The sequence below is a fragment of the Eschrichtius robustus genome, chromosome 3 (assembly GCF_028021215.1).
Source record: "Eschrichtius robustus isolate mEscRob2 chromosome 3, mEscRob2.pri, whole genome shotgun sequence".
Taxonomy (NCBI): domain Eukaryota; kingdom Metazoa; phylum Chordata; class Mammalia; order Artiodactyla; family Eschrichtiidae; genus Eschrichtius; species Eschrichtius robustus.
In genome coordinates, this window is record NC_090826.1 from 79009052 (window position 1) to 79027332 (window position 18281).

Genomic DNA, 18281 nt, shown 5'->3' on the forward strand with positions numbered 1-18281 from the left:
TTCATATGTAAAAGGATAGAACCCATTATACAGTAAACAAAACATCTTCATGTCTTAAAGGATTATGAGGTTTTAAAACTCCTTTAAGATTGATCTAGATTAGCAGCTTACATCACAATTACCTGAAGGGCCTGTTAAAACACAGATTGCTGAGCCCCAGTCCAGGGTTCTGATTCAGTAAGTAGGTCTGCAGTTTGCAGTTCTAAAAATCTCAGGTGAAGCTGGTGCTGCTGGTCTGGTGACCATACTTTGAAAACTACAGGTCTAGAGATTTATCATTAGGGTCGTTTAATTATGCAGTTGATTAATACTAGTATTTTGGTTACACTTTTTCTGTTGTTAAACCTATAATAAAAAATATAAATAATTCTTTTGAAAGGCATTGGTTTCACCAAGTTGTTGTACAGTTAAATCACTCCATAAATTTTTCTTTTCTTCCAGTGTGAACAGATTAACACGCTTTTATTAAGCAATCTCTGAATATATGTAGGAAGAATAATACCCCAATACTCTTCAGTTCTGCTGCTTAGGGTTACTCCATGAGGGAACAAGCCTTTTTTTTTTTTTTTTTTGAGTATAATTGCTTTACAATGGTGTGTTAGTTTCTGCCTTATAACAAAGTGAATCAGTTATACATATACATATATCCCCATATCGCCTCCTTCTTGCATCTCCCTCCCTCCCACCTTCCCTATCCCACCCCTCTAGGTGGACACAAAGCACCCAGCTGATCTCCCTGTGCTATGCGGCTGCTTCCCACTAGCTATCTATTTTACATTTGGTAGTGTATATATATCCATGCCACTCTCTCACTTCGTCCCAGCTTACCCTTCCCACTCCCTGTGTCCTCAAGTCCATTCTCTACATCTGCGTCTTTATTCCTGTCCTGCCCCTAGGTTCTTCAGAACCATTTTTGTTTTTTTTAGACTCCATATATTTGTGTTAGCATACGGTATTTGTTTTTCTCTTTCTGACTTACTTCACTCTGTATGACAGACTCTAGGTCCACCCACCTCACTACAAATAACTCTATTTCGTTTCTTTTTATGGCTCAGTGATATTCCATTGTATATATGTGCCACATCTTCTTTATCCATTCGTCTGTCGATGGACACTTAGGTTGCTTCCATATCCTGGCTATTGTAAATAGAGCTGCAATGAACATTGTGGTACATGACTCTTTTTGAATTATGGTTTTCTCAGGGTATATGCCCAGTAGTGGGATTGCTGGGTCGTATGGTAGTTCTATTTTTAGTTTTTTAAGGAGCCTCCATACTGTTCTCCATAGTGGCTGTATCAATTTACATTCCCACCAACAGTGCAAGAGGGTTCCCTTTTCTCCACACCCTGTCCAGCATTTATTGTTTGTAGATTTTTTGATGATAGCCATTCTGACTGGTGTGAGGTGATACCTCGTAGTTTTGATTTGCGTTTCTCTAATGATTAGTGATGTTGAGCATCCTTTCATGTGTTTGTTGGCAATCTGTATATCTTCCTTGGAGAAATGTCTAATAAGGTCTTCTGCCCATTTTTGGATTGGGTTGTTTGTTTTTTTGATATTGAGTTGCATGAGCTGCTTGTAAATTTTGGAGGTTAATCCTTTGTCAGTTGCTTCATTTGCAAATATTTTCTCCCATTCTGAGGGTTGTCTTTTCGTCTTGGTTATGGTTTCCTTTGCTGTGCAAACTTTTAAGTTTCATTTGGTCCCATTTGTTTATTTTTGTTTTTATTTCCATTTCTCTAGGAGGTGAGTCAAAAAGGATCTTGCTGTGATTTATGTCATAGAGTGTTCTGCCTGTTTTCCTCTAAGAGTTTGATAGTGTCTGGCCTTACATTTAGGTCTTTAATCCAGTTTGAGTTTATTTTTGTGTATGGTGTTAGGGAGTGTTCTAATTTCATTCTTTTACATGTAGCTGTCCAGTTTTCCCAGCACCACTTATTGAAGAGGCTGTCTTTTCCCCACTGTATATTCTTGCCTCCTTTATCAAAAATAAGGTGACCTTATGTGCGTGGGTTAATCTCTGGGCTTTCTATCCTGTTCCATTGATCTATATTTCTGTTTTTGTGCCAGTACCATACTCTCTTGATTACTGTAGCTTTGTAGTATAGTCTGAAGTCCAGGAGCCTGATTCCTCCAGCTCGGTTTTTCTTTCTCAAGATTGCTTAGGCTATTCGGGATTTTTTGTGTTTCCATACGAATTTTGAAATTTTTTGTTCTAGTTCTATGGAAAATGCCATTGGTAGTTTGCTAGGGATTGCACTGAATCTGTAGATTGCTTTGGGTAGTATAGTCATTTTCACAATGTTGATTCTTCCAATCCAAGAACATGGTATATCTCTCCATCTGTTTGTGTCGTCTTTAATTTCTTTCATCAGTGTCTTATAGTTTTCTGTATACAGGTAGTTTGTCTCCTTAGGTAGGTTTATTCCTAGGTATTTTATTCTTTTTGTTGCAGTGGTAAATGGGAGTGTTTCCTTAATTTCTCTTTCAGATTCTTCATCATTAATGTATAGGAATGCAAGAGATTTCTGTGCATTAATTTTGTATCCTGCTACTTTACCAAATTCGTTGATTAGCTCTAGTAGTTTTCTGGTAGCATCTTTAGGATTCTCTATGTATAGTATCATGTCGTCTGCAAACAGTGACAGCTTTACTTCTTCTTTTCCGATTTGGATTCCTTTTATTTCTTTTTCTTCTCTGATTGCCGTGGCTAAAACTTCCAAAACTATGTTGAATAATAGTGGTGAGAGTGGGCAACCTTGTCTTGTTCCTGATCTTAGTGGAAATGGTTTCAGTTTTTCACCATTGAGGACGATGTTGGCTGTGGGTTTGTCATATATGGCCTTTATTATGTTGAGGTAAGTTCCCTCTGTGTCTACTTTCTGGAGGCTTTTTATCACAAATGGGTGTTGAATTTTGTCGAAAGCTTTCTCTGCATCTATTGAGATGATCATATGGTTTTTCTCCTTCACTTTGTTAATATGGTGTATCACATTGATTGATTTGCATATATTGAAGAATCCTTGCATTCGTGGGATAAACCCCACTTGATCATGGTGTATGATCCTTTTAATGTGCTGTTGGATTCTTTTTGCTAGTATTTTGTTGGGGATTTTTGCATCTATGTTCATCTGTGATATTGGCCTGTAGTTTTCTTTCTTTGTGACATCTTTGTCTGGTTTTGGTATCAGGGTGATGGTGGCCTCGTAGAATGAGTTTGGGAGTGTTCCTCCCTCTGCTATATTTTGCAAGAGTTTGAGAAGGAAACATGTTAGCTCTTCTCTAAATGTTTGATAGAATTCGCCTGTGAAGCCATCTGGTCCTGGGCTTTTGTTTGTTGGAAGATTTTTAATGACAGTTTCAATTTCAGTGCTTGTAATTGGTCTGTTCATATTTTCTATTTCTTCCTGGTTCAGTCTCGGAAGGTTGTGCATTTCTAAGGATTTGTCCACTTCTTCCAGGTTTCCATTTTATTGGCATATAGTTGCTTGTAGTAATCTCTCATGATCCTTTGTATTTCTGCAGTGTCAGTTGTTACTTCTCCTTTTTCATTTCTAATTCTATTGATTTGAGGCTTCTCCCTTTTTTTCTTGATGAGTCTGGCTAATGGTTTATCAATTTTGTTTATCTTCTCAAAGAACCAGCTTTTAGTTTTATTTATCTTTGCTATAGATTCCTTCATTTCTTTTTCATTTATTTCTGATCTGATCTTCATGATTTATTTCCTTCTGCTAACTTTGGGGTTATTTTTTTCTTCTTTCTCTAATTGCTTTAGGTGTAAGGTTACTTTGTTTATTTGAGATTTTTTTTGTTTTTTAAGGTAGGATTGTATTGCTATAAACTTCCCTGTTAGAACTGCTTTTGCTGCATCCCATAAGTTTTGGGTCATCGTGTTTTCATTTTCATTTGTTTCTAGGTATTTTTTGATTTCCTCTTTGAACTCTTCAGTGATCTCTTGGTTATTAAGTAGTGTATTGTTTATCCTCCATGTGTTTGTACTTTTTACAGATTTTTTCCTGTAATTCATATCTTGTCTCATAGCATTGTGGTCAGAAAAGATACTTGATACAATTTCAATTTTCTTAAATTTACCAAGGCTTGATTTGTGACCCAAGATATGATCTATCCTGGAGAATGTTCCATGAGCACTTGAGAAGAAAGTGTATTCTGTTGTTTTGGATGGAATGTCCTATAAATATCAATTAAGTCCATCTTGTTTAATGTATGATTTAAAGCTTGTGTTTCCTTATTTATTTTCATTTTGGATGATCTGTCCATTGTTGAAAGTGGGCTGTTAAAATCCCCTACTCTGATTGTGTTACTGTCGATCTCCCCTTTTATGGCTGTTAGTATTTGCCTTATGTATTGAGGTGCGCCTATGTTGGGTGCATAAATATTTACAATTGTTATATCTTCTTGGATTGATCCCTTGATCATTATGGAGTGTCCTTTTTTTTCTCTTGTAATAGTCTTTGTTTTAAAGTCTATTTTGTCTGATATGAGAATTGCTACTCCAGCTTTCTTTTGATTTCCATTTGCATGGAATATCTTTTTCCATCCCCTAACTTTCAGTCTGTATGTGTCCCTAGGTCTGAAGCGTGTCTCTTGTAGACAGCATATATACGGGTCTTGTTTTTGTATCCATTCAGCCAGTCTGTCTTTTGGTTGGAGCGTTGAATCCATTTACATTTAAGGTAATTATCGATATGTATGTTCCTATGACCATTTTCTTAATTGTTTTGGGTTTGTTATTGTAGGTCTTTTCCTTCTCTTGTGTTTCCTGCCTAGAGAAGTTCCTTTAGCATTTGTTGTAAAGCTGGTTTGGTGGTGCTGAATTCTCTTACCTTTTGCTTGTCTGTAAAGGTTTTAATTTCTCCGTCAAATCTGAATGAGATCCTTGCTGGGTAGAGTAATCTCGGTTGTAGGTTTTTCCCCTTCATCACTTTAAATATGTCCTGCCACTCCCTTCTGGCTTGCAGAGTTTCTGCTGAAAGATCAGCTGTTAACCTTATGGCGATTCCCTTGTATGTTATTTGTTGTTTTTCCCTTGCTGCTTTTAATATTTTTTCTTTGTATTTAGTTTTTGATAATTTGATTAGTATGTGTCTTGGCGTGTTTCTCCTTGGATTTATCCTGTATGGGACTCTCTGTGTTTCCTGGACTTGATTAACTATTTCTTTTCGCATATTAGGGAAGTTTTCAACTATAATCTCTTCAAATATTTTCTCAGTCCCTTTCTTTTTCTCTTCTTCTTCTGGGACCCATATAATTCGAATGTTGGTGTGTTTAATGTTGTCCCAGAGGTCTCTGAGACTGTCCTCAATTCTTTTCTTTCTTCTTTCTTTATTCTGCTCTGCAGTAGTTATTTCCACTATTTTATCTTCCAGGTCACTTACCTGTTTTTCTGCCTCAGTTATTCTGCTATTGATCCCTGCTAGAGAATTTTTAATTTTATTTATTGTGTTGTTCATCATTGTTTGTTGGCTCTTTAGTTCTTCTAGGTCCTTGTTAAACATTTCTTGTATTTTCTCCATTCTATTTCCAAGATTTTGGATCATCTTTACTATCATTATTCTGAATTCTTTTTCAGGTAGACTGCCTATTTCGTCTTCATTTGTTAAGTCTGGTGGGTTTTTTTGCTCCTTTATCTGCTGTGTGTTTCTCTGTCTTCTCATTTTGCTTAACTTACTGTGTTTGGGGTCTCCTTTTTGCAGGCTTCAGGTTCATAGTTCCCGTTGTTTTTGCTGTCTGCCCCCAGTGACTAAGGTTGGTTCAGTGGGTTGTGTAGGCTTCCTAGTGGAGGGGGTTAGTGCCTGTGTTTTAGTGGATGAGGCTGGATCTTGTTTTTCTGGTGGGGAGGTCCGCATCCAGTGGTGTGTTTTGGGGTGTCTGTGACCTTATTATGATTTTAGGCAGCCTCTCTGCTAATGGGTGGGGTTGTGTTCCTGTCTTGCTAGTTGTTTGGCATAAGGTGTCCAGCACTGGAACTTGCTGGTCGTTGACTGGAGCTGGGTCTTAGCGTTGAGATGGAGATCTCTGGGAGATTTTCGCTGTTTGATATTACATGGAGCTGGGAGGTCTCTTGTGCACCAATGTCCTGAACTTGGCTCTCCCACCTCAGTGGCACAGCCCTGACGCCTGGCTGGACCACCAAGAGCCTGTCATCCACACGGCTCAGCATAAAAGGGAGAAAAAAAAGAAGGAAAGAAAGAAGATAAAGTAAAATAAAATAAGATAAAATAAGATAAAATAAAAAATAAAATATAAAGTAAAATAAAATATAAAATAAAATAAAATAAAAAAATAAAATAAATAAAATAAAATAAAATGTTATTAAAATAAAAAATAATTATTAATAAAAAAATTTTTAAGTAATCAAAAAAAAAAAGAAAGAAAGAAAGACGAGAGCAACCAAACCAAAAAACAAATCCACCAATGATAACAAGCGCTAAAAACTATACTAAAAAAACAAAGAAACAGACAGACAGAACCCTAGGACAAATGGTAAAAGCAAAGCTATACAGACAAAATCACACACAGAAGCATATACATACACACTCACAAAAAGAGAAAAAGGGAAAAAAAATATATATATTGCTCCCAAAGTCTACCTCCTCAATTTGGGATGATATTTTGTCTAATCAGGTATTCCACAGATGCAGGGTACATCAAGTTGATTGTGGAGATTTAGTCCACTGCTCCTGAGGCTGCTGGGAGAGATTTCCCTTTCTCTTCTTTGTTCGTACAGCTCCTGGGGTTCAGCTTTGGATTTGGCCCCGCCTCTGCGTGTAGGTCGTCTGAGGACGTCTGTTCTTCACTCAGACAGAACGGGGTTAAAGGAGCAGCTGATTTGGGGGCTCTGGCTCACTCAGGGCGGGGGGAGGGAGGGGTTCGGATGCGGGGCGAGCCTGCGGCGGCAGAGGCTGGCATGATGTTGCAGCAGCCTGAGGCGCGCCGTGTGTTCTCCCGGGGCAGTTGTCCCTGGATCACGGGACCCTGGCAGTGACGGGCTGCACAGGCTCCCGGGAGGCTTCTTGGTGGTGGCAGCAGCTGCCTTAGCGTCCCATGCCCATCTCTGGGGTCTGCGCTGATAGCCGCGGCTTGTGCCCGTCTCTGGAGCTCCTTTAAGCGGCACTCTTAATCCCCTCTCCTCGCGCACCAGGAAACAAAGAGGCAAGAAAAAGTCTCTTGCCTCTTCGGCAGGTCCAGACCTTTTCCTGGACTCCATCCTGGCTAGCTGCGGCGCACTAGCCCCCTTCAGGCTCTGTTCACACAGCCAACCCCAGTCCTCTCCCTGGGATCCGACCGAAGCCCGAGCCTCAGCTCCCAGCCCCCGCCCACCCCGGCGGGTGAGCAGACAAGCCTCTTGGGCTGGTGAGTGCTGGTCGGCGCCGATCCTCTGTGTGGGAATCTCTCCGCCCTCCGCGTCCCTGTGGCTGCGCTCTCCTCCGTGGCTCTGAAGCTCCCCCCTCTGCCACCCGCAGTCTCCGCCCGCGAAGGGGCTTCCTAGTGTGTGGAAACCTTTCCTCCTTCACAGCTCCCTCCCACTGGTGCGGGTCCCGTCCCTATTCTTTTGTCTCTGTTTTTCCTTTTTTCTTTTGCCCTACCCAGGTACGTGGGGAGTTTCTTGCCTTTTGGGCGGACTGAGGTCTTCTGCCAGCATTCAGTAGGTGTTCTGTAGGAGTTGTTCCACATGTAGATGTACTTACGATGTATTCGTGGGGAGGAAGGTGATCTCCATGTCTTACTCTTCCGCCATCTTGAAGCTCCTCCTGACCACTCCATACATTTTTGAGTCGTGGCTGATTAAATTGTCAACGGGCCATGAATTATCTAAATGTATAAGCAGGTTAACAGCTTTCTGTAGTTCAGTGTTAACTTCAAGATCATTGGTACCTTTGACACCAAGTTTACTGACTTCTTGATTGTGTCTAAAAGGGAAACTAGGTATTAGTATCAGACATATTTTGTCTTGAAGGGTACTTGGTAGCATATGAAAAGTCTTATGCTGAAGATAGTTTATGGCCGAAGTACAATGGTGTCTTTGGCTGTGTTGTCTCAGAAGTGTGATAGCCAGCAGTTGTGGAGCTTCCTCCGGGCCATAATGATGACCGTGACACCTTTGAATGGGTAAGGACCACTTTCATCAGAGCTATGAAGAGACTTACCTGCTAAGGATGTGGAGAAACTGGAACTCAGAAGACAGTGACCAGAGAGATGAAAAGTTCCTCTCTGATGGGATAGTGTATCCTAATTATAGGAAGTACTGGGGAGGGAAGGGAGAGAGAATAGTCCACAATATTGGTCTTTGAATATTTGGAAGACATTACATAGGAAAGAAGGCTTACTGGGAGTAGCTGCAAGTGTTAGAGCTCGGACAAGCAGGAGAAGATTTCTCATCTTTCCTCAGAAAGCTGTCCAAAGACTGAATGAACATTTGAGAAGGGAGAAGTGATTTTCTTATTAATAAAACTGTCCAGATATAAATTGTTAACCACTTGGTAGGAATATTGTTAAAGGGAATTAAGGATTCATGTTTCATATAGGGATTTAACTAATTTCAAGGTTCCTTCTTGAAACCTTAAGGTTCTCATGAGTCTATGAAGTAGACCAAAATATTTATAAAAATTAGAAAATAAAACATCAGACCTGCTGCATAAATACTTAGATGTGCATATACTCAGAAACGTGAGTTGATTCCTCCATTTGGAATGGAGGTTGGTAAAGATTCCTGAAAGAACAGTTTTTAAAGACTTCTTTTTTTTTTTTAAACATCTTTATTGGAGTATAATTGCTTTACAATGGTGTGTTAGTTTCTGCTTTATAACAAAGTGAATCAGCTATACATATACATATATCCCCATATCTCCTCCCTCTTGCGTCTCCCTCCCACCCTCCCTATCCCACCTGTCTAGGTGGACACAAAGCATGGAGCTGATCTCTCTGTGCTTTGCGGTTGCTTCCCACTAGCTATCTATTTTACATTTGGTAGTGTATATATAAGACTCTTCTTTTTTAAAGACTTGGGCAGTGTGTCAGGCTTATAGATGGAGGCAACAAATACTAACTCTGGGGTTAAGCAGAAAAGACATTTATTGAAAGGCTGTCATGTATCTCATATTATCACTGAAAAGGCTGAAGAATGAAGCTTGGAAAACAATCAAGCACAAAGTTAGACAGCAAAAGAAATGCAGCCAAAATCATAGTAGAAAAGCAAAATGAAGAAGATACCTTGACACTGACCATACCAGCACTGGGCACCAATGCTACCCTGAAAATGCTGCTGCTGCTACTGTGGCCCTTGCCCTCCCACAAAATCGGTTCTTCATGGTTTCTGCTTCTTTGTGACACAAGGCCCACATCTGAGCACCTGATAGAACTTAAGAATGCTCACACTCGAGCTGTAAGTTATCTGGGAACACAAGGATCTTGTGTTTTCAGTTCCTCTAGTTTGAAGTGGGCTCTGCTTCCCACCAAGAGTCCCACCAAGATAAGGTAGGGAATTCTCAGGCCATAGAAGATGTGGGGCAGCCCCCCAGATGACAGACATTCACTGAGAGGGCACTCCAGAATTTACTCCACTGAATAGTAACAAGTTTTATCACCAAAAAAATTAAACATTTTTTAGCATATTTTTGCTGCAGGATTCCTCAGAGACTTTAACATATGAACATGCATTGTGCTTCTCCAAGAGGGAGATATGGTGTGCAACGTTTGCCACACGTAGTTGAGCAAGGCGTTCTTTTCCATGGTAATTCTTGGGAAGAGTGTTCCTGAGAACATTGACTGGGGAAATGTGAAAGGATAGAGGTCATGCCCAGAGGATTGCAACAGGCATCGGCAGATGTAATAAGAGATGAGAGCCTTTAGAAGGTGGGTCAGGGTGGAGAGTGCCTTGAATTCTACCAGTCTAGTTCAGGTTTGAGTCATTGGATAGTAGCTGAGGTGAGGCTTGAGCCTGAAGGTGCTAGTTAGCCTGAATCAGTACCTTCAAAGGAGGCTCTGGTTGTAGCATACACAAGGCTTGGGAGAGGACAATCAAGAAACAAAACCCTGTGGAAAGGTTTAATCGTTATGATTTAGAAGTAGGAATATAGATTAAGAGACTGTTGTATCTGAAAGGAACACTCTGGGTCATTGGTCCTGAGGTCAGCAAACTGCAGCCTGGGAGCCAGATCCTCCCACAGCCTGACCTAAGAATGGCTCTTACATTTTTAAGTGGTTGGGGAAAAAAATCAAAAGAATAATAATAATATTTCATCACATATGAAAATTATATGAAATTCAAATTTCAGTGTCCATGAATAAGTTGCATTGTTCTCCTTAGTGGGCCTGTATGACGAAGAAATTGTACTGAATTGTGTTATTGTATTTTTAATTACATCACTTAAATGTATGAAATTTTTCCTCTCTTGTTATTATAAGTACCTACATAATATTTTCAGTTTTGCCACTTGCCCTGCAAAACCTAAAATATTTACTGTTCCGCTCCTTTAGAGAAGAACTTTGCCAATCTCTGTTCTAGTCCACTGCCTTCACTTTGCTGATACTGAAACTGAGGCTCCGAGCAATTTGCCTGAGGTCCGACGCCTCCCAGTGATGGATCTGGGATGGAACCCATGTTCCGGCTCCTGCTCTAGTGCTCTTTCTCCTACAGCTCAGATGCATCAGTCCAAATGATGTTCCACGGGAAGCAGTGGTGTGTGTAGATGATGGGAGAGGAAGAGGCAGCATCCACCTCTATCCAGTGCCAAAGTGTAATTGGATGATGATGGTGTTGAATGTGACGGAGAAGCACAGGAAAGGGGGAGGATTTAATAACCTCCCTCAAATCTTAAGAACCACTCCAGTTTACACCTAGGTCTTCCAGTTTCTCCATTTCTGCATTTAATGCAACTCAAAGACTTTAGCCCAGAAGGTGAATAATGTAGAAATTCCTTCTGCAGATCATTTATGTGGCAATGCTCCTTGTTGGTTTTGGTATTACCACTTAGATATGGAAATATTCAGCTTTGCTTCTTGAAATGATTGGATTTTATAGATTCAGGTTGACATGTTCCGAGATAGCATGTGTCAATGGCCAGAAAAATAGGAAATCTGACACTGAAAAGAATTCTGAAATGAGGTCCCAGCCTCTGAGAAACAGTGGAATATTTAATTATCAATGTCAGCCATGAATGTAGGATGAGAACCATCCTTCCTTGGATGTTCTGGGGGCTTCCATACATTTTGTTGAAAGTATTTGGTTGCCAGAAAATTCTAGGATATAGAGTGATAATGTAACCATAGTGAGTTTTTTTTTTTCAGTTTATTTCATAGTTTATTAAATATATGTAATACAGTTTATTCTATAAAACCATTCTGTTTATATAGTTTATCATCTGATAGTCTGTAAACATTTCTTTTGATTTTTTGAGAAGAAATCAGTGGTCCACTGGGGAAATTTTTTCCTTTCTGGCTCATGTATTATATGGTTTAAGAAAGAGCATGCTAAATGAATTCAGTATAAATAAATGCTATCTAAACATTTTTTTAAAATTTATTGGCTCAGGCAAAATTTGTAAGTCGATTTTTCAAGATAAAACTGCCGACTTGAAAGAAAGTCTTGAGTCTCTAACACAGCTGCCCAGCCTCCTTTAGCAAAATTGAATTCCAGTACGTGAGTTAAGGCCCTGTGCTTGAGCTGGGTGACGATGCTGGGAGAAAGCCCCTGAGACGGCTACTTACCGCTCAGGAAGTGTGCCGTTAACCACGGTCCTTAACTCCCTTTTACGACACAACTGAGGGGCCAACCCCAGAGGCTCACTCTCATTGCCTGGGGAAATCCCTCGCCTGTACTCTGGGGGCTGAGAAGAAGCTAAAATCACAAATTCAAAGAGATGAAAGAAGATGGGTGAGACATGGTAGTGTTGACAGCCAGACAGAAAAAGAATGAGGACAACGGCTTTAGGGTCTTCACTCAATAGGAAATCAGTGCAATCAAGCAAGGCACCTGCTGGGGCCTGGAAGCTGAATGAGGGAGATTGGGATTCCTTGATGCAGCCCTGGTTAAGGCACTCTTCTTCCTAACAGCCATTGTAGACTAATGATTTCTATAATTGTTTCATACTTCTCTCCCCCGTTAGACCAGTGCTTCTCAAATGGGAGCAACTTTACCCTGCGGAAGACATTAGTCTAGAGACATCTTTAGTCGTCACAGCTAGAGAGGGGAGTGGCACTGGCATCTAGTAGGTAGAGGCCAGAGATGCTGCTAAACATTCCACAATGCACAGGACAGCCCCACAAAAAGAATTATCCCACCCCAAATGTCAACAGTGCCAAGGTTGAGAGACCCTGCGTGGATCTTAAAGACCCATCTGTCTTGCTCAGCCCTTTATCCCCAACGCCTAGCTGGGAACCTGGCACAAAACGAGGCTCCCAGCAGGCATTCACTGAATACAGGTGAGCCAAGTCTTCCCTCTTCCCAGCCTCTTTGCCTAAGTCACTCCTTTTGCACCAGCAGGCACTCTCAACCCTGAGCACATTGCACAGGACTGATCATTCCCTCTACTTGTACGTCACTGACACTACTTTTGAGCTGCAGATAATCTCTAATCAGAAGGAGGTTACATTTCTTCTCTCATCTCTCTGTCGTATCTCTATACTGAAATTGACATATCTATGGTTTTGCATCTGCATTCTTAAGAAGGAATGAAATAAAAGGGTAGATGTTTTCCTTTGCTTATACCTAGTATTTTGGTGTAGAATGATGAGCTATAATGCATGGCTGACTTAGCAACAGTGATCATTAGATTTATTTTCAAGGATAGCCAGTACTGAGTGTATATGTGGGTGATGGAGGAGAAGGCAATTTCCAACATAATGAGCATTTTTGAATGCAATTTGACCAATTTTTTTATGCTGTATAGGGAATGTTTATCCTTTTGAAGAGACAGTTCTGGAAGGCCCCGGAAGTTCCAGTAGAGAACTGGCTCAGTGGGGCTACACTAGCCCATCAGAGGAGCAGATTGAAATCTGGAGCGCCCCTTTCATCCCTGTTTCTAACAAAGCCACTTCTGGAACAAAGGAAGCCTACATTGTTTCATAGTTGCAAAGATGCCTGGTCCAGGCCTATATAAATATGGGGAATGTTACAGGATGGGGTGCATGCAATCCAGCTAGCTCTTCCTGGAGCGCACTTGCCCGTCAGTGGCAGGATGAGAGCTGAGGACATTGAGTGTGCTCAGCCCTTCTCTGGGTGTCTTTCCCCAATAAACCCTATTTCATATACACACTGTGGCTCCCTTAGAAACTCAAATGCAACCTTCCCACCAAATAGGGGAGCAGTTCAGTTGAGCAGCTGTAGGAGTTGACCTAATTGCAGGCTATTTATCGTATTTTAAATGATTTCTCTGTGTCGTGTGACTTAATCGAAACTCTCAGAGAGCAGGAAGAAGAGTAAATACTCGTGAGTGTGTATGCAGAGGGGAATGAAATGTGCATGTATAGATTGTCATATCTTGCATAGATTGTATATCTATAGATTGCGTATCTATATCTGTTGTATATCTGTAGATTGTATATCTATATCTATAGATTGTCATATCCTGTATAGATTGTATAGATTGTCATATCTTCTTGTCTCTACTCCTGTCAACTTTTTTTTTAACAGAGTAAAGTTTTCAGTCTCTACTGTGAAACCCTAAAAAATAGCCTTGTGTGGGTTCTCGGGATGTTTTTGAGGGTATAGCTCATTATCCCATACAGTAAACTCGTTATGAGGACTCTTGAGATCCCTGATTTCTGACTAGGACTCAAGAGTAATTAGGCTTCTCCTCAGTCACTGGTTTGTTTTTTATCTCCGGGACAATGAGTATGTAACCGATTAGGTTTCCTTTGAGAATTGAGAGTTGCTTGTTAGAATGAATGTTCAGAGCCAAATCTGTTGCCCACCCATACACAGCAGGGGTTTATAGAAGTTCATGGTAGCCTCAATCCTGACTCCATGTCAGGATGTCCGTATTTTTCCTTTATCTTTCCCATCTACTTCAAGTGTATCATCATTGTTATATGTACCTCTGTAAAATGTCTAGAAATGTTTTGGGGAAAAGGTAGGGGTATAAATAAATAGATGTATTATGGTAGGCCATCAAAAACCAGTTTTACTGGCTTCTTTTTTTCCCTTTCCAGATTGAGATGCTACCAGATGGGCTGTTTCAGTGCAAAAAGCTGCAGTGTTTACTTTTGGGGAAAAATAGCCTGATGAGCTTGTCCCCTCACGTGGGTGAGCTGGCGAACCTTACTCACCTGGAGCTCATTGGTAATTACCTGGAAACACTTCCTCCTGAGCTGGAAGGATGTCAGTCCCTCAAACGGAGCTGTCTGATTGTCGAGGAGAATTTGCTCAATACTCTTCCTCCCCCTGTAACAGAACGTTTGCAGACATGCTTAGATAAATGTTGACCTAAAGAGGAAAATAATTTTTTAAAAGTACACTCCAGGGCTTTATCTGAGAACTCAATTTTCCTAAGTTATAAAGATGAACAATGGATAATTATGACTAACTATAACCAAATGTCTTATTAAAGCAACTCAGTGTCTATCCCTAAATTAAACAGGTAAAAAGTATTAACACTGAACTAAAGTTTTGTGAATAATTGATCTTTAACTTATGGAAATAAAAGAAGTACGCTTGGAGGGTGGAATGGGGACATGAAATTATTGAATCTCTACATTGCAGTTTGTATCTTTTGAAGATTAGGTATTACTTATTTGCATACTTGTTTTAACTGACTTCCTGTTTTGATATTTATCACCTAGACCATAAACTCATCAACATAAATTCCCTTGATGTACACTGAGCACTGTCTTTGATTTATGGTCTTAAATATTTTTAGGCAGGGTACATTGTGCTAGGCAGAATTCCTTCTGGCTTAATTTTTACTTCCTGTCCCAGCTTGTTTTGAGTCTTCCTCCATCTGATTTTCTCTTGACAACAATGATGAACCCTGAGAAAGTGCCTGCCTTTGGCCTTTGCATAGAACAGGAGCAGAGTTCTTAGGACATGTCACCCTCGGGGCATCCTAAAAATTAATGTATGCTCAAATTTTTTCTTGTATATCATCAAAGCCTTTTTTATTTGCTAATGATTTTTATATTAAATGTAAAACATACAAATATTTTTTATTGTATAATCTTGGATTCAAAATCTGTGAGAATAATTTTTGTAAGGTACAGAGAACACATCCTTTTCTTTAAGAATTTACTATTAATATACTTGGTTTTGGCTGCTTATGATTCTCATATTTGTGCACATTCTGTTCCAAAATGTTTTTGTACTCTGCAACTAATTACTTTTGGATAACAAAAGCCTTGTGTTTCATGCCCTAAAATATTTGGGGGGTTTCCTTGTAAGAGGATGGCCACATCATCTACCTCTCTCTTCCCTAGTGCTGTGCTGTTGTACGGGTACAATTCTTAATTACTTCAAAAACTGTGATGGAGGGGAGAGGTGCAGATTTGGATCTTTAAAACTGATTTTAAAGCGTTCTGTGGAAATTAAGTAAGAGTTAAGCAAAATACTTTCTTCTCCATCTGCATGATCTCTAGATAGGATTATAATGTAAAACACTCAGCTTAAAATTCAGTGCTTAAAATGAGTTCTCAAAGCTCACAAAGAAATAGATCTGGTTAACAAATCCATCTCATGCCTTTGTCTAACTTTTCTGGAATACATTTTGCTCTTTTTTATAAAGAGCTTTGTGTTTGGCTTTTTATTATCATGCATATTATAAAATGAATAAAATCGACTGACTCATTTTGGGGAAATGTACATTTTCAATGTGTTTTTCTCTAATGGGTCTAGGCATTGTGATGCCGTCTCATTTTGGATGTAACTATGAAGTAATCTATTAACTGCACCTAGACAAAACTGGAAAACACTATGGGTAAAGAGTACTGTAAATATGGAATTGTGTTGTATGGTATGTTTTTTCTTGCTTTGTCCCTTCCAGAAAGATGAAAGTGAGTCTAAGTTATGGCAAAATGTAGCTTCCCTCACCTGCCACACACCCCTGGACTAACATTCAGAGAAAAGAATTGTTCACATCAGATGAAATTTGAGTAATAGCTATAAAAAATATAAAACACCAAAAGCTGCCTAAAACATTATTGTTTATTCTGAATGAGAAAGAACAGTGTAAAAATGCAATTCTTACCAAAACTTGCCTTTAGTCAGAACATTCAAGTTCTCAGGGAGCCAGGCATAACTGATGAAACTTTCTTGTAGGATTTCAGAAAACGGATTCTGACTATATCTAGGGTTTTGTGTTATTTTCAATCTTTTCAATGTTGAGTTCATTGTCATTTTAATGTTTCACGTCTCTGTTGCACAATAGAATTGTCATGTGTACCGATTCCAGTGTTGGATAGGATTATCTTATGTTTGGAACATGAATATGATACATGGAAATACGTTTAAATGTTTTGGGCCATATAATTAGCCATAATGTGTATGAAAAATCTTACTCTTAAGGAAGAGTTTTTAAAACAAATTTCAGATTTGCTACTATTCCCCTGACAAACTACAACTCCTCCCGGCTAGTCACCAGTTCTGTTCACCTGCAGAAGTCACTAGCCAAACCTTCCTTATCACCCTTCTAAATTTCTATCAGGATCAATAAATGAGTTTTGTAAGCGTCTTTCCAAACACTAGGGTTTGGTTACTAATGCAAACTCTGTTGTTCTTGATGCCATAGTTTTTAGGTTTACTTTTTTATTTCAATCCTACACTCCAGTGTTTAGGTAACTTTTGAAATGATGTAGCACTGATGCCATGAACTCTGAAACCACCACTTAACACACAAAACTATGGTGTTTGATGCCACCTTTACTGCAATGTTGGAGCAGATCTTCAATTTGGAAGAGGATTTTAAATGAAGAAAATGAAGTTTATTCAATTATAATTTTAAGACTTTAGTTGATGCTTGATTTCCAAGAATGTGTAGTGCATTTTCCAAAAAGTAAATATGGATGTTATTCAGAACAAAGTTGAAGGCTTATGCTAGCATTGGTTCATTTTATTTACCTTCACACACACAGATACACAATGATGAGCTTGCACACACACACGCCCATGTATACAAAATGTAATTTATTAGTTTTGGATATGTTTAATATTTTTCCAAAGTTGTAAGAGGTTGTAGGTTAACGCTAGGATATTAATTATTTTTTATTCCTTACTTGTAATCATGGAGTATTCTATTCTCTTAGTTGTAATGTTAAAAGAAAACTAAATGCTCAAACTTGGTCAGCGACCTAAGTGGTTTTGAGCATTCCTTGTAAGGTGTAGTGTTCCTTCACTAACATACATCAGGGTATATCTGTGTGGCACATAGATACGGTGTTTTCATTCTTCATCCTCAGTCTTCATTTTTCCTCTGATATCACCATGTTTCACTGTCACTTAGCAAATGTTTGTGTTAAACAGGGTAAATAGAGATCCTCAAGGTCTCATTGTTGTGGCATAGCTCCAATGTGTGTGCTGTGGTGAGCTGCAGTGAGTTATCTGTGTAACATTATTGTTTGATAGTGAAAATATTTGTTTCTGTTCTTCAGGTGTCTCATGATTCAAATTTTGTATGTTGAACTAAAGTATTGCATAATATTGATGGGTTCAGAAACCATTAAAATAATCAAACAATTATTCTGTGGATTTATAGCTTTATTTCCTTGTATTTTCAATCAAATGCTCTTTCCATCGTCACTTTCTCTTAGCATTGTCCCATCCACATAAGGTATTTTGTTTTCCCTCTCCACTCACCCATCTCCTTAAATTTATATAGTAACAAAATATATGTGTGCTAGAGAACTTGCGATAATACTTGAGCATGTATTTATTTGGGGGGAAGCCAGAGCCTATAATTATGCCTAATTGAGTAGTTCTACTTGACCCATCCCTGCAGTGTTTAGAGCTGATCCAATGATCCCTCATCTGTACCAACAGCATGAGAATATAACTGTAAATCCACTTTGTTTTCAGGAACCGTATATTGCATCAGACTCTGTGTTTATTTCTTTCTGGAAACAAGAGGAAGGCTGGTGGGAGGGGGGAGGAGTTATTTTGCATCCTGATTTGAATTATGAAGACATTATATACATGAAATGGCCTAAACTAGTAACTGTTGCAAAATGCCCTGGATATAATTATTTCTTATCTTCCGCTGGATATGAAAGCTGAAGCGGTGAAAAAACTGCAGTCCTATTTAATTGGTTTCTTCCTGTTTCTGGTCCATCACTTCTA

The 18281-nt window shown here is 39.3% G+C and overlaps 1 protein-coding gene across 2 annotated transcripts in view; it reads left to right on the top strand.

The window, feature by feature from the left end:
- Window positions 1-17656, top strand: part of LRRC8B (leucine rich repeat containing 8 VRAC subunit B) — a 73520-nt gene extending 55864 nt beyond the window's left edge. For both annotated transcript variants that reach the window (XM_068540253.1, XM_068540252.1), the window contains exon 4: window positions 14171-17656. In XM_068540253.1, the coding sequence (XP_068396354.1) occupies window positions 14171-14443 (273 nt within the window). In that variant the 3' untranslated portion in view covers window positions 14444-17656. The remainder of the gene's footprint in view (window positions 1-14170) is intronic.
- The last annotated feature ends 625 nt before the right edge of the window (window positions 17657-18281 follow it).